At 45.9% G+C, this 14,840-nt stretch overlaps 1 protein-coding gene across 9 annotated transcripts in view; it reads right to left on the reverse strand.

Moving 5' to 3' along the window:
• Positions 1-14,055, reverse strand: part of ADAMTS13 (ADAM metallopeptidase with thrombospondin type 1 motif 13) — a 39,721-nt gene extending 25,666 nt beyond the window's left edge. For 3 of the 9 annotated variants that reach the window (XM_079962530.1, XM_079962529.1, XM_079962527.1), the window contains exons 1-9: positions 13,862-14,050; positions 9,697-9,763; positions 8,963-9,255; positions 8,079-8,220; positions 7,424-7,563; positions 6,191-6,274; positions 4,679-4,803; positions 3,789-3,935; positions 1,869-2,003 (exon numbers count right to left, since the gene is read on the reverse strand). In XM_079962530.1, the coding sequence (XP_079818656.1) occupies positions 1,869-2,003; positions 3,789-3,935; positions 4,679-4,803; positions 6,191-6,274; positions 7,424-7,563; positions 8,079-8,220; positions 8,963-9,255; positions 9,697-9,763; positions 13,862-13,936 (1,208 nt within the window). In that variant the 5' untranslated portion in view covers positions 13,937-14,050. Of the gene's footprint in view, positions 1-1,868; positions 2,004-3,788; positions 3,936-4,678; positions 4,804-6,190; positions 6,275-6,696; positions 6,716-7,423; positions 7,564-8,078; positions 8,221-8,962; positions 9,256-9,696; positions 9,764-13,861 lie in introns of those variants that run through there. The other 6 variants (XR_013835005.1, XR_013835006.1, XM_079962528.1 and 3 more) reach the window with 5 other exon arrangements.
• Positions 14,056-14,840: the final 785 nt, after the last annotated feature.

Below are 14,840 nucleotides of genomic sequence, written 5' to 3' on the forward strand. Positions count from 1 at the left end.
CAGAATGGAAAGTGTTGCCTGGTTGCTGCTGTACCTGCTTCTCTGCCCGCCCTGCTACCTCGACCACTGGCGAAAAAGCGGTCCCTGCATCTGCACCAATTTGCATGAATCTTGCTGAAATCAAACTGGGATATTGCCTTTGGGGTCTTCAACCACCTCAGTCTGCTTAATGGTCGAGCCACTCTGGGCGGGGTCACGTAGCTAGGAGATTACTCAACTCTCAGATGAAGGAGATGGGGCTGTCATTGAGTTCTATGGGGCTGAGCGAAGCCACCCGGTGGAGCTGTTTATAATATGCAGATGAAGTGGGATGGGCTATTCAGATAGGAGCTGGCTGAGCTCTCAGGGACTGCAGTTTAGTATTTTCAAATGAAGGAAGTGGGGCTATGAAATTGAAGGCTGACTCAGCTCTCAGTGGCTTCCACTGACTTCTATACACTGGCGAAGGAAGAGGCGTGTGGGGGGAGCACACTGCCCCCTGCAGCGCGATCCCCGCAGGGTGCCATTGCGGTTGCCCCCCCCCCCCGCCAGCGCTGGATGCCCTGCCCCTGTAGGCTGTGCGCCCCACCCCCAGGATGCGTGCCAGCCCCGTCCTCGCCTGCTCTCCGCCCCCCGCCCCCCCCGTGCCGGAGCATGAAGCTCCGGCACTGCTTCTATATGAATCATTAACTTGCCCCGGGGCTTTGCTACTGATGAGTTAATAAGATTATATTAATATTATAATAATAAAAAAAGAGGATGGAAAAGGAAGAGTCCCTTAAGCAGGAGATATTTACCCAGTTTTATTTCCCCACACCCTGTGGAGAACAGATCCTGAAATACAGCGGTACCTCGGGTTACATATGCTTCAAGTTACATACACTTCAGGTTACAGACTCTGCTAACCCAGAAGCAGTACCTCGGGTTAAGAACTTTGCTTCAGTATGAGAACAGAAATTGTGCTCCAGCGGTGCGGCGGCAGTGGGAGGCCCCATTAGCTTAAGTGGTGCTTCAGGTTAAGAACAGTTTCAGGTTAAGAACGGACCTCCGGAACGAATTAAGTACGTAACCAGAGGTACCACTGTAACTTCTCCATGTCTATAGGTAAAGGACCCCTAGAAAGTTAAGTCCAGTCAAAGACGACTATGGGGTTGCAGCACTCATCTCGCTTCAGGCAGAGGGAACCAGTGTTTATACACTGACAGCTTTCCGGGTCATGTGGCCAGCATGACTAAACTGCTTCTGGCACAACGGAACACCATGACAAGTGCCAGAGCACACAGAAACGCCATTTATCTTCTTGCCACAGTGGTACCTATTTATCTACTTGCGCTGGTATGCTTTTGAACTTCTAGGTTGGCAGAAGCTGGGACAAAGCAACGGGAGCTCACCCCGTCATGCAGATTCAAACTGCCAACCTTCTGATCGGCAAGCCCAAGAGGCTTAATGGTTTAGACCACAGTGCTACTGGTGGTCTTCCTGTATATAGACTGATGTGATCCCAGAATCCCATTGTTAAAATGATCTATAAAAAGTGTATGTGGCTTCTCTTGCCTGGTGTTTTGTTCCCATTAACTGTGTGCCCAGGACCAAGTGAAGGATGGTCCATTAGGAGGTGAGAAGGGCGCAACCCTGCCAATCTCAGTCTCTCCCCCCCCCGGCATACCCCCACCTGGCTGCCTTCTTACTTACAACCATTCCAGGGGGTGGGAGCACTCAGCAGGGTGGATGATGGAGGAAAAACAAAATTTAGTTGGCTCTGATGTTGGTTGGCTCACACTACTATTGTGCTCCTTACCTTCTGCCCTACCAGTCTCAAGGAACACCAATCCACCACTGCCCAAGAGGTTGCAAAATACATGGTCTGAAGTGCCCCTTGGCCCTTTTACCTGAAAAATGTTAAGAACTGCTCTCTGCTACAGGCGGACCAGGTCAAATCCACACTGTTGTGGCCACCTTCAGAGCCCATGATGTGCCCGTCGCCTGCACATCGGTTCCCTTCTCCATCATGCTGGATCCCAAAGCTGCAATGAAAATTAAAAGGGAAGGAATGAAAGAAAGGAAGGGAGGGAGGAAGTGTGAATGGGGGGGGAGGAGGGGGGGATGAATCTGAACTTAAATTCTGTGGTTTATTTCTGCAAATCATGGCATGAACCTTGCTTGACCCTGGTACCAGCCTTATCACAAACATATTCTGAAAGCCAGTCAGGAAGACATCCTGAGCTCCTCACACCTCGTAAAGGTCAGCACAAGGGAATCAAGTTATAACTCCAGCAAAAGATCCCAAACCTCTCTGTAATGTGTGTATGAATACATGTGAGTGCTGGATATGGATGTGGGTACAGACAGATGCTTGTAACCCCCCCCCCCCCGCCAACCTCCAGTTTTTCCAGCTTGAAGACAGATCATGCACTCTGGCTGTATTCACACCATATACTAAAATAGAGTGTTCGTTCTTTGCTGTTTGAATTGTATTGCATGGTTTTAAATTAGAAAAGTGCAATAAAACCAACCAGAAGTCACAAAGAAAAAATATTAGAGGCTGTATACAAAGCACAAAGCAGACCTTGCAGAGCTACATTCCTTCCACATATAATGTTCAACTGTCCCTTACATAGCATAAAAAGGTAAAGGTAAAGGTACCCCTGCCCGTACGGGCCAGTCTTGACAGACTCTGGGGTTGTGCGCCCATCTCACTTAAGAGGCCAGGGGCCAGCGCTGTCCGGAGACACTTCCGGGTCACGTGGCCAGCGTGACATCGCTGCTCTGGCAAGCCAGAGCCGCACACGGAAACGCCGTTTACCTTCCCGCTGGTAAGCGGTCCCTATTTATCTACTTGCACCCGGAGGTGCTTTCGAACTGCTAGGTTGGCAGGCGCTGGGACCGAGCAACGGGAGCGCATCCCGCCGCAGGGATTCGAACCGCCGACCTTTCGATCGGCAAGCCCTAGGCGCTGAGGCTTTAACCCACAGCGCCACCTGCGTCCTTTACATAGCATAGCTAGGACTAAATTCCTGGGTCCTGCTTTACTGTGCTTGGTTGGCAGGCCTGTTGAGTCACATGCCGCACTGCTTTTGCAGGATACAGATCCTTCTGTAACTCTGCAGGTGGCGAGATTCCTGAATGCGGTTATCTCACACACAAAAACCACCAAAAAACAACAACAACAACAAAAACTAATCGGACAGTTATGATGAGAGTGCATGATGGATCTCGTCTCCAGTTTTCCTTTTTCTGTGAACCGTCCCTTGGATCTTTCCGGGCCCCAAGCTGTTATTTGTCACTGCTCAATGACCCACCCTTGCATCGTGGTGTTCCCCTTCTGTTGTTAGATGTATTGGTTTTTTATGCTTCTGTGCTTTTATGTTTGTACATATTTTATGGGCTAATAGCCGTAAATAAATTTGAATTTAAAAAAGAGCTTCATTTCCCAGCACCCTCAGCAAACTACAGTTCGCAGGATTCTTTGAGCAAAGTCATGTGTTTTAGATGCACTTTAAATGTGTGCTGTGGATCTGCCCTTAGCTTTGTATGTTCCCTCAAAACACAAGAGGCCTTCCAGCCTTCATTACATATCTTTAGGCGCCAGACAAAAACATTTCTCTAAAACCAGGCCTTTGGCTGATTAAACATTCTATGACCTTTTCAATGCAATTATGAAAGGGGGGGTATTGATTTGTTTTTGATCATGCATTTTGTGTTTTCATTTGGTATTTTTAATGTTGTGAACTGCCCTGTGATCTTCGGACGAAGGGTTGTATACAAATTCAATAAATAACAATGATGAGATTAATTCCTTGCCCACTGACCTGTGACCGATCTCGTGGGCAATGGTAACTCCCAGACCAAATCCAGTGTCCTCGGTGATGACGCAGCTCCAGGAACTGGAACAGGCCCCGCCCAGCTGAGTGACACCACGCACTTGCTTGTTTCCATCAGGTAATTCCAGGTCAAATCTAAAGCAAAACATGTAAAGAGGAAGAACACTAGAGCAATGGGATGGGGAGCTCCTCCAGAATGTATTTTGTGGGAGTGCAAGTGCATACTGGAAAATTTAGGTGTGTACAATTAAAGTGGGATTAAAGAACACTGTTGTCCTAGTGCAACAAATCTACTTTAAAACAAAGCTTGACTTTTTTGAAGTTAGGAAAGTGGTGGGGAAACGCATTGAAAAGTGCAGCATTAAGAAATGACTAATGGAAAGACATATAAACTTCCTGCAAGCAAATCAAGCTGGATGTTCAATAAAGACAGGCATTGTCTAACCTCTGTGTAAGTTTTGTGCAAGCAGATCATGGCAATTGCTCAGTAAATATGTTGTCTCGAGGAGCCCAGGCAGATGGAGAGATAGGAAACCAGTGGCTCTCCCCATGCTGTTGGACTACAATTCCCATTATCCCCTTTCCACTAGCTGTATTGGCTGGGGCTGATGGGACTTAAGACTCTGGAGGGCCACAGTTTTTCCTGACCCTGGACAAGGCTATCAAGAGCTGCTTTGCAGTTCTATGGCATTGCAAGACCTACTGAGCTGCTAAGTTCCAGCACTGGGTGCTCTCACACCATCCATGTAGGGACCATGTGCTCATGGGAGAGGTTCAGGCAAGCAAAACTTGGAACACACTGGGCCTATGGTCCACCTTCCATTACACATCACTCAAAGAAAGGAGAGAGAGAGAGAGAGAGAGAGAGCTTAATTTACCTGGTCACGTACAGAACTAGATCTGCATGGTGAGGATCCGAATCATTCTCAGGGTTGACTTTCCCAGCCCATTTGCAAATGCTGATGATTGAGGAAGTGATGTTGGTAGAGATGTCGATGCCTTCCTAGAGAGAGGGTGTTCACTGAGACCACTTTAGTCTCAGCGGTGCCCTTGTAAAACTCAGCAGGGAGTAGGATGAGCACAAACGAGAATTAGTTGTCTCTGGTTCTCAATGGCTATGGCTCTGCTTGCCATGGACTGGGGCTCCATCTACTGTTTGGGCTCTTTGCCTCCCCCTACCCATCCCAATGGCCAACAACCACCCAATTAGGGACGTCATTCATGATTGGATTCATTTCATTTACCGTTCATGAGTTATTGATCCTAGCTTGGCTCATGGCTCCCTTTAATATTTTAATCTAAGTGCTAGTTTGTTCCTGCCTGAGGAGGGTTCTGGATCTGAGTGCACACAGATCCATATGAGCTTACTAGGCCTGGAGGTTTCCAGTAGGGCACTCTACTGACAAAAGTCCCTAGAACCTGAGGGTGTCATGAGCCAGGGCCAACTAAAACCTGGAGCTGACTAGGGCTGGGTGATATCTGCTTTTCAACACTGTGATGTATCACCAGCTAAACATTGTGATATAGTGATATATAATGATGTCTGAAAATGAAGAGGAAGGAGAACTTCAAAGCGGTTTGAACTATCTCAGTACAGTAGCCAGCCCTCCGCAGCCATTCCTCCTTTGTACCACATTGTAGTTTCTATCTGCACTGATGGGACAGCATATACCGACAGTATCACCTCGCCTCAGCGCCTCTCACTGCCCCCAAGCAGACGCACTTGTTCCCTTCTAGTCTACCCCATGAACTTCACTGCTTCATGCTGCACCTCATGGTGCCAGCGCCACAACCAGTCCCACAACCTCCATCTTGCGGGCAGCCGCTTGAGGGGAGAATTGGGGACGGCCACTACCACCATGAAGGCCTGGAGGTGAGGAAGAGGAGCTAGCACTGCTCTTGCCGCTGCTCCCTGCGTGCTGCCTCCTCAGGGGCTCAAAGGACTCGGCCATGCCTCCGCTTCCCAGCGCCAAATGTGAGCCAGAAGGGAGGAGGCATCCCACTTGTTTGGCTGGAGGAGGGATGGCGCTGGCAGGCAAGCGGGCAGGTGGGCGAGCGAGTGAGCCAGTGCAGGACTCAAGAGGTAGGTGCAGACACGGCTGCTGCCATCAGGACCACTCCAGTATCTTAGGGCATGGCTGGGCAGTGGAGGGAGGGAGGGAGGGAGTGGGCCTCAGGTGGCCTTGCATGGCTCTCTGAGGAGAGCTGAGGACTGAGGAGGCCATGCATGAAACACTGGTGACACCTGCTGGCTTTCACAGTATATTGCCTTGCCTAAAATCGTGAATTTGTCACTGTGATGCAGGTTTCAAAACCATTGTCGGGGGATGAATCAATACATCGCCCATGCCTAGAGCCGACACAGTCTTTATTTATTTATTTATTTATACCTCAGGTTCAGTGAGGACAATCATTTGGACTAGATGAACCCTGAACTGTGCTCCCAGTGAAGCATCTCGAAGAAGCTCTGCCCCCTGTTGAGAAAAAGAAAGAAAGCTTAAGGCAAAGGTGGGGAACATGTGGCTCTCTTAGATGTTGTAGGACTACAGCTCCCATCAGCCCCAGCCAGAATAGCCAACCGTCATAGATGGAAGGAGTTTTAATCTAACTTTACATGGTGGGATACAAGTCCCTGGTTTAAGACAAAGCTATGAGCATATCAACAGCTGTAGATGAATTACAGTGCAGAACACAAGCCATTTCAACTTCTTCTGTGAAGCTTTGGAAGGAAAGGGCCACATTTAAACACTGGTTTTTTGCATTCTCTGTTGCAATAAATGTGAGAGCTGAAACAGTCTCAGAAACGCTGTTAAATGCTCGGAAAAAGTCAGAAGCCCAAGGCAGTATAAGTTCCTCAACTAAGTTTATTCAACATTTGTCAGTGACAACAGCTCACTCATAGGAACACAAGAACCAAACTGACTGGACGATAATAATGCCAAGCATGAACTGACCGTTGACCGTTGACCGTTGACCGTTGACAGTTGACAGTTGAAAGTGCATGTGCTTACTTGCCATTAGAACGTTCGTCTACCAGCGCTTATATGATTGGTTAGAATGCGCCTTGTAACATAAAATGTGTTAAACCCAATACATAACAAATGCTTAACTGAATGGAACCTCCAGATCCAGGGGCAGACTATCTCTGGATTCCAGTTGCTGGGGGGAAAGGAGGAAGAGCAAAGGAGGAGGCTTGGCTTTTTGGAAGCCCATGGCTGGCCACCATGGAAGTGAAACAGAGTGCTAAAATAAAACAAACGTTTGGTCTGATGAAGCAGGGGTTTTACTGTGGGTGGAGGGGAGGAAGCAAACCTCCAGCGCTATCAGGATGTTGGCAGAGTTTGCTAGATGTTGCTGGTGTATAGATATTGTTGCGTCACACCTATTTTTTGTGCTCTAGCTACTAGTGCGTTCATGCCCTGCTTGCAAACGTCTTGTTAGGGCATCAGGCTGGCCCTTGGGATCTGAGAATCCTTCTCTTAGATAAGCTTTTCGCCTGATCCTGCAGGACCTTTTAAGCATTTTTAGTGTAGCATCACATAAAAGATAGAAACTGCCACAGGATCAGGAAAAGAAGGGGGAGAGAGAAAACAACACCTGCATAGAGCCAGAGAGCAACTCACAATGTTCACGTTGGTGAGGATGTACCTCTCGGTATCTTCTTTGTGGAATTGAAAGACATCTGGGCCCACCACAACCAAAAGCTCCAAGTGTTTCACGTCCCCTTCAGCCCCTCTGCGGTATCGGGACGGGAACTTCCGCCCTGCAATAGCACACAGACTGAATCCCTCGAGAGCTTCTGCCAAGCCAGTAAATAGTACTGAGCTATTTGGACCTGTGCTCAGAGCCGATATGAGGCTGCTTCCTTTGTTCTCCTAATATACACATTGTTTACACAGTTTTCTCTGATATAATCCACCCACCCATCTGGCTGGGTTTCCCCAGCCACTCTGGGAGGCTTCCAGCAAAATATTAAAATACAATAATTCATCAAATATTAAAAGCTTCCCTAAACAGGGATGCCTTCAGATCTATGGATGTCATTATCGCTAATGTATTTCATACATACTATAAGCGTTTTTAAAAGTATTACTGGCTGGAGACCTGCATTGCGAATTTCAGGGGGTGTCTGCATTTTGATTTGCATATTGTTTCAGAGGACAGGTAGGTTCGCCTTTGCTGTACTGAATTTCTTCCCCACTCCTACTCTGAACAACATAGACTGACATGCAGACCAGACCCCCTGGTTCTTGACAAGATTCTGACAAAAATGCCTACCTGTCTGTGTTGTTTTGTAGTTCTGTTGAGTCCTTAAGATGACGTGAGGTTTGGGAAGGAGTGGGCTCATCAGCAGCCCTTGGTCTTGTCTTCTAACTGGCTTAATGTGAATTTTAGCACCATGGACAATGACAAATCCTTGCTAGGAGGAGGTAAAAACATAAGAAAGATGAATCTCCTGGATCAGGCCAAAGGCCCATCTAGTCCAGCACCCGCCTCTGACAGTGGCCTGCAGGAAACTCACAAGCAGGCCTGAGCACAAAAACACTCTCCCTTGGGGCAGTCTCTAGCAACTGGTATTCAGAAGTATTGTTGCCTCAGCTGTGGAGGCAGAGCCTAGCCATCATGGCTGGTAGCCACTGAAAGCCTTATCCTCTGTGAGTTTCTCCAGTCCTCTTTTAAACCATCCGAATTGGTAGCCATCACTGCCTACCCTGGGAATGAGTTCCATAGTTTAACTATGTGATATGTTTATGATTATAACATTAGAATTTTATTCTTCCCTTGCTGTCAAAGAAGCCCAGGCTGGCAAACCAAAAACCCATCCACCCCCACCCCAAAAAGTAATACCTCTCACTTAATGACGTTTTTAAAAATTGTAAAATGTATAGAAACAATCACATATCCTCACAGCTAATAATTTCAAAGTTGCCAGAAAGAGTATCTATTAGCCAGATGCATTTCACAAATGGAGAACCACCACTGAGAAGGCCCTGTCCCAGGTCAGCACCAACTTGGTAACCCCCAAAGGCAACATCACCAACAGGGCCTCCCCTGCCAATCTTGGAGCTCAAGCTGATGTATTTAGATAATTGCAGAAATGTGATATTTGCCTGCCTCGTGGGGGATCTTTGCTTCTTAAAACATTCTGAGACTAAACTCACCAGCTGCCCTTCACAATATGTCATTCGGCCTTCTGCACCTGGAGGACTGAGGACCTGTACCCCAGCAAAACAGTTGCCCCAGAAACGGCGTAGCAAACTGTTGGATGAGCTCAGCCTTCGGTTGCTCACAAAGGAAGTGGGAAAGAGGGCTTGGTCCTCTGGGAATTTGAAGGCAAAGACTTCCCCTGAGGCTCTGAATGAGCAAAGTTGGGCTTTGCAAGATGTCCATCCATCATGGCCCTCTTCACAGGAGCAAGTCAGGTAAACCACTTTGAACTCTGGCACTGTGGAAATTGGGAGTGGAAACACCTGGTGTTAATAAAAAAAATAGATATTGATGAAGAATTCAAACAAGTGCAGTGATTCTTTAACCAGGTCTTTGGCTGATTGACATTCAAATGTTCTTTTAAAATGTGTGTGTGTGAGGGGGGGGTGCTATTTGGTTGTTTTTGTTTCATTTTGATTGTGTATTTTGTTGTGATTTTATCCTGTGAACTGTCCTGAGAACAGTGTGTATAGGGTGGTATACAAATTTTAATAATCATACACATGCACGCACACACACACACACACACACACACACACACACTCAGCGTCTCCTCCTCCCTCCAAACCCAGGTTACAAAGTTGGTAGCAAATGGAAGGCTTCCCCCCTGCAATTGCAGAGCAGACGACCCATTTGAACCCAGACTGGGCTTGCTAATGCAAAAGCAGGGTAGTAGCTAACTTCTTACCTTCAAATACTGAATTGGTGCCAAAATATGAGGAAGTGTCATGAGTTTCCAAAGAATCCAGAAACGTCTGCAAGGGGTGAGAGGGCAGGGAGAGAGTCAGAAACTATGAATGTGTGGACCTGACTCTTGGCTTGATGGGATGCCCTTTGAAGAAGTGGGGTTGGATGATAGAGCAGCCCCTCCAATGCAGACAGGGAACCTGGGTACTATGAGGGGTAAACCAGAGGGGCCTTCTTGAGATGACAGCCTGCCTGACGAAACTGCAATACAGAGGGTCCCAATCCCTACCCACCCTCCTAAGTTGGGTGTATTTGAGGGCCATTTTTAAAAGCAAGAAAGTGTAGTCACATATTTGGAATGAAAGATGTGTGTGTGTTGCTTAAGAGATGGCTAGTTTGCGTGTCATTGATCATGATTTTAAAGCAGGACTTGGGAACCCATAGTTGTCAAGAGAATAGGGACTGGTCTGGCATGTCCCTATATTATCTGACAGTTGTCTCCTTAGGGGCTACCTTTGTGAACAGGCCTTTGTGTAACTAAAGAGGTCAAATACAGATACCGTGTTGACATAGAAACTAAATAGCCAGGACCCTTAACAAAAAAATAGCCCAGCTCTAAAAGGAGCCAAGTGTCAGGAGCCCTTACCCCAAAAGGCACCCCTAGCATTCTATGTAAGTTTGTGTCGCTTGTAAAAGGTTTGTTTTCCCTCCTCATAATCCCTTGCAAATCTGTGATATTTTTGGTGTATTTTTCTTTTTGTAAATCTACCAAAGAATAAAATCAAATCAAGATTAAGGTGTTTTTTTCCAGGAAGGCGGAAGGCGTGTGTGCTGTGTCCCATTGGTGAAGTGGTATGGCACCCACCCTTCTTCTGATAGGAAATGCAGGGGGGGGGTGTGGAATGGGGATTTGAGGAGAGTCACTTGGGAGGTGGGGAGAAATGTCCCTATTTTCTTTCTTTCTTTTTTTAAAAATAATATTTATTACTTTTAAACCTTACAAACAAGAAGAAAAAGAAAAGGAGAAAAAAGAAGAAAAAAACAAAAGGAAAAAAACCCAATACAATACAATATATAAACAATACACCACACAACATTAACACATTAAACTAAACAAAACAGAACAAAAACAATTTAAAAACATACATCATACCATTTCAACAAACAAACAAACACTACATTACACTAACAAAACACTAACATTAAACTATCAAAACAAAACAAACACAGTTTAAAACACATCAAATATTTTCAATATCTTATCTTTCACTCCCTTGTTTCATCGACTTCCTCTCACCTCCCTTTTTGTATTCCACTTCTATTAATTGTTTCAGCAAATCCTTTCCATCTTTCACTATTTTCTGTCATATAAATATCTTAACTTATTTTAACCTTATTTCCATTAATACTATATTTATGCTTAACTCCTTATAATACTTCTACTAAGGCCATATAATTTCATTCCAACATTTTTCTAACACTCATTAATTTTACCCTATTTCCATAAATAAACTTTAAACTTTTCCAATCTTCTTCCACCGTCTCTTCTCCCTGGTCTCGGATTCTGCCAGTCATTTCCGTCAATTCCATATAGTCCATCAACCTGGTGATCTTCTGTCCGAGGCTCTTAACTCTTTTCCAGGTTCCTTCTGCAAATCTTCTTCGTATTTATACATACACTTTACTTTGTCGTCTGCTGATCTTGTTCTTAATTTCCTTTCTTTGATGCTGAAGAGTAGGTCTCGGGGGAGCTCCAACCTAACAATGTTTTTATTCCTTCTCGACATGTCATCCACATCTCCGTGGTTAAAACTAAAATCCAAAAGATATTTCAGGACGTGTTTCAAAGTCTCTCCAAATCTGCAGGTCCCCACAACTCCAATTTCCTCCTGACCCAGGTCCAGATCCCAAAGGTCAGTAAATCCCTGCATGAGGTGATCTATCCAACTTTCCTTCTCCAGTCCAAGCAGTGTTCCAATTTGACTTTCTCTGAATTCAATCATAGAGGGCAACAACTTGTAATCATCAAATTGCCTCTGTAAGGCTGGAGCTCTCTCCCTCTCCACTTGTATTACTTTAGGTTCAACAACCACAACTTTCTCCCTCGCTTTCTCCACCATTTGGCATGTCAAAGTAGATTCCTGTATCGGTTCCTGAATAGTTTCTGTGTAGATGTTCAGTTTTTGTCCCAAATTACAGTGGTGCCTCGCAAGACGAAATTAATCCGTTCCGTGAGGCTCTTCGTATAGCGGTTTTTTCGTCTTGCGAAGCAAGCCCATTGACAGCTTAGCGAATTAGCGCTATTAGCGGTTTAGCGGCTTTTAGCGATCAGCTGTTAAGCGGCTTATTAGCGGATCAGCTGATAAGCGGCTTAGCAGCTTAGGAAAAGGGGGAAAAAAGGGGGGGAAACCCGCAGGAACTCGCAAGACATTTTCATCTTGCGAAGCAAGCCCATAGGGAAATTCGTTTTGCGAAGCGCCTCCAAAACAGAAAACCCTTTCGTCTAGCGGGTTTTCCGTCTTGCGAGGCGTTCGTCTTGTGGGGCACCACTGTAGTCACTTTTTGTCCCAAAATATCAATTTTAATATTCATCATATCCGTCTTCTTGTGGAGCTGTTCCAATGACTTACTTATCTTGCATAGTGCAATCACTAAGGCTTCTTCTGTCGACATTCTCAAGCAATCCAAGGTCAATCTCACGGTTTTCTCTTGCAGATGGAGATTTCACCAGCCCAACTCTTGTAACAATTTCAAAGGCTCCCTCTAGAGGGAAACAATTTCTGTTTGTATCAATCCTTTTAAGCACAGTTCAAGCAGTAAAATTAGTTTCAATTTTCAGCTGCTTTTACTCCTTTTTAAACGCAGAAGGAGACAATGAAAGCAATGTATTTCTCTTATTTAACTAACTGTCACAGTCAATGAACTTTCCCAAAAATGTCAGTCTTACTAGCAGTCCATTTCCAGGTTCAGAGCGGTGGTGATCCAACTTTCTTCACTCTCTCCTGCAGGCTTACGCGATCCAAAATTTCCCCCCTCTTCTCCTGCCTCCAAGGGGGGTTTAATGATTTTAGCCAATGGAAGTTTAATCCTTTACATAGGACTTTCTAAGACTTTAGCTTGCAAATTCTTTGCTTCAATCTATTTACAAAAGGGGAAGGCGGACTTCCTGTTTGAAACATCCCCGTTTCAGTGCCAAATTAAGACGTTTAAAAATCCAATTTTCCGTTCTACTCACGGGTAGTTGTTTAGAATCAAGTTGTCTACAGGAAAAAGTCAGCGCTCTCCGGCAACAGCAATGCGGCTTCCCTCCGTGAAAGAAGCAGTCAATTCGAAGCACCACGCCTCTTACCCCACATCGCTCCGGATCCCCGAAACCGGGTCTCCCCGCGAGTAGGGGAGGCGCAAAAGGTGCCAGCCGAATCCCACGTTCACAGGCTTCTCCCACCTGCGATTTTTAGTGGGTCTCCGCCTTCGCCGTGGCGGCCAGACCCTGAATTCCACAGAGCAAGTTCCTCCCGATCAGAGGAATTCCGCCATTGCCGGAGGCGCTAACCCGGAAGTCTCGAGAAATGTCCCTATTTTCATCTGAGGAGTATTGGAGAGCATGCCAGAACCTCCGCTGACATTGGCTGTAAATAAAAACTGCAGTTGAAAGGACTTGTGCTTGAACTTTCTACTCCTCCCTCCCTCTTGTTTTTTCCTTGTGTGCTGTGTGTGTTTTTAGATTGTGATACTTGAGGGCTGGGGCCATCTTAGTGTTTATCTTTGTAAGCTGCTCTGACAAGTCTCTGGTTAAAGAAGTCCAAGTGCCATAATAAATAAATTTTAAATGTCTTGTTCAGAGATAACACTACAGCAATACATTCCCCCTTCACCCACTGCAATGATGTGGGCTTATATATTTTTTCAACCTAGTATCTGACTGAGTGCTTCTTTCCATGCGTGAAACTAGCCACGCAAAAACTGCTGACTAGATGGTGCCATTCATAGAGATGTGGGAGCAGGGAGCAGGCTCAAAGTTGAGGAGGGCAAATTAATGGAGGTTTACCACTGAACTACCCCACAGTCTCATATAAAGAGCTGGATCAACTCCATCAAGTATTTCTTTTGCAGGAGGAAACGAACTCTTCCCCTTGCAGCCCTGTTTTTCTAAAGGTCAAACTTACCTGTTGGGTTCTTGACAGCCAGCAAACTCCCAAGGGGAACACTGCACAAAATACCACCCAGGTATTTAGGGTCATGATGATACCAGCAGGATCTACAATGTACACCTTGGAACAAGTGAGAAACTCTGGGCTTCCTTTTGGCCTTTTCGTGTCATGGAGCAGAATCAACAAACGGCAGAGAGTTTAAACAAGTGAGGTGGGGCATTTCAGGGGAAAGGGTATTTTTCTGCTGCAGCTGGGGGCTCTGCCAAAGGAGCTGAAGGGCGGAGGAAGGCTTGTGCAATGTTTGCACAGACTGGCCTCAGCCAAACAATCAGTGATGGAAATAGGAGCTTTGGGATGGGTTATTTTGAAAATGCACACACAGCAAAACAAGACAGAAAAGAGAAACCCAGGAGTGCAGGGGGATGGAAGAGGCATTTGTTCTACTTTCAAGCAGATTCCCGGTTTGTGACAACCAGGGATGGAAGGCTCTTGTCAATTTTGGTCATTTCAGTTTCTCATTTTTCCAATCTTTAATCAAGTTCTCCAAATATTGAGAGGCGCCAAATATTGGCTTCAAAAGATTACCAAAGTCTGCACATTTTATCCTTCTTGGGGAGGATAAACCTTATGCGATCAAGGCTTTAATCAGGTGTATTTGTGTGGTGGCAGTAAATAAAGGGAGAGTAGGTTTCTTCTGCTCTCTATTTATTTACTTCCCCCACACCTCCTAACACCAGACTTCTGCTTAAGCCCATGCAACAGCAAGAAGCCCTTTCTGCCTCACCTCCCCCTCTCCCATGTTGCTGAGACTTGCTTGGCAGCCACCACTATTCCAATGAAAAAGTAAACTGGTGTTATTTACTGAGTTAAAAATAAATAAACTTGTCTTGTTTTCTAAGCCTCTTTCCTCTCTTCTCCCCTCCTGTGTGTGTGTTTCTGTGCCCACTCCTCTCTTTTAGGGAACATTCCATCACCTTACCTTTGATATCTATGC

This window comes from Podarcis cretensis (genome assembly GCF_951804945.1).
Source record: "Podarcis cretensis genome assembly, chromosome: Z".
Classification (NCBI taxonomy): domain Eukaryota; kingdom Metazoa; phylum Chordata; class Lepidosauria; order Squamata; family Lacertidae; genus Podarcis; species Podarcis cretensis.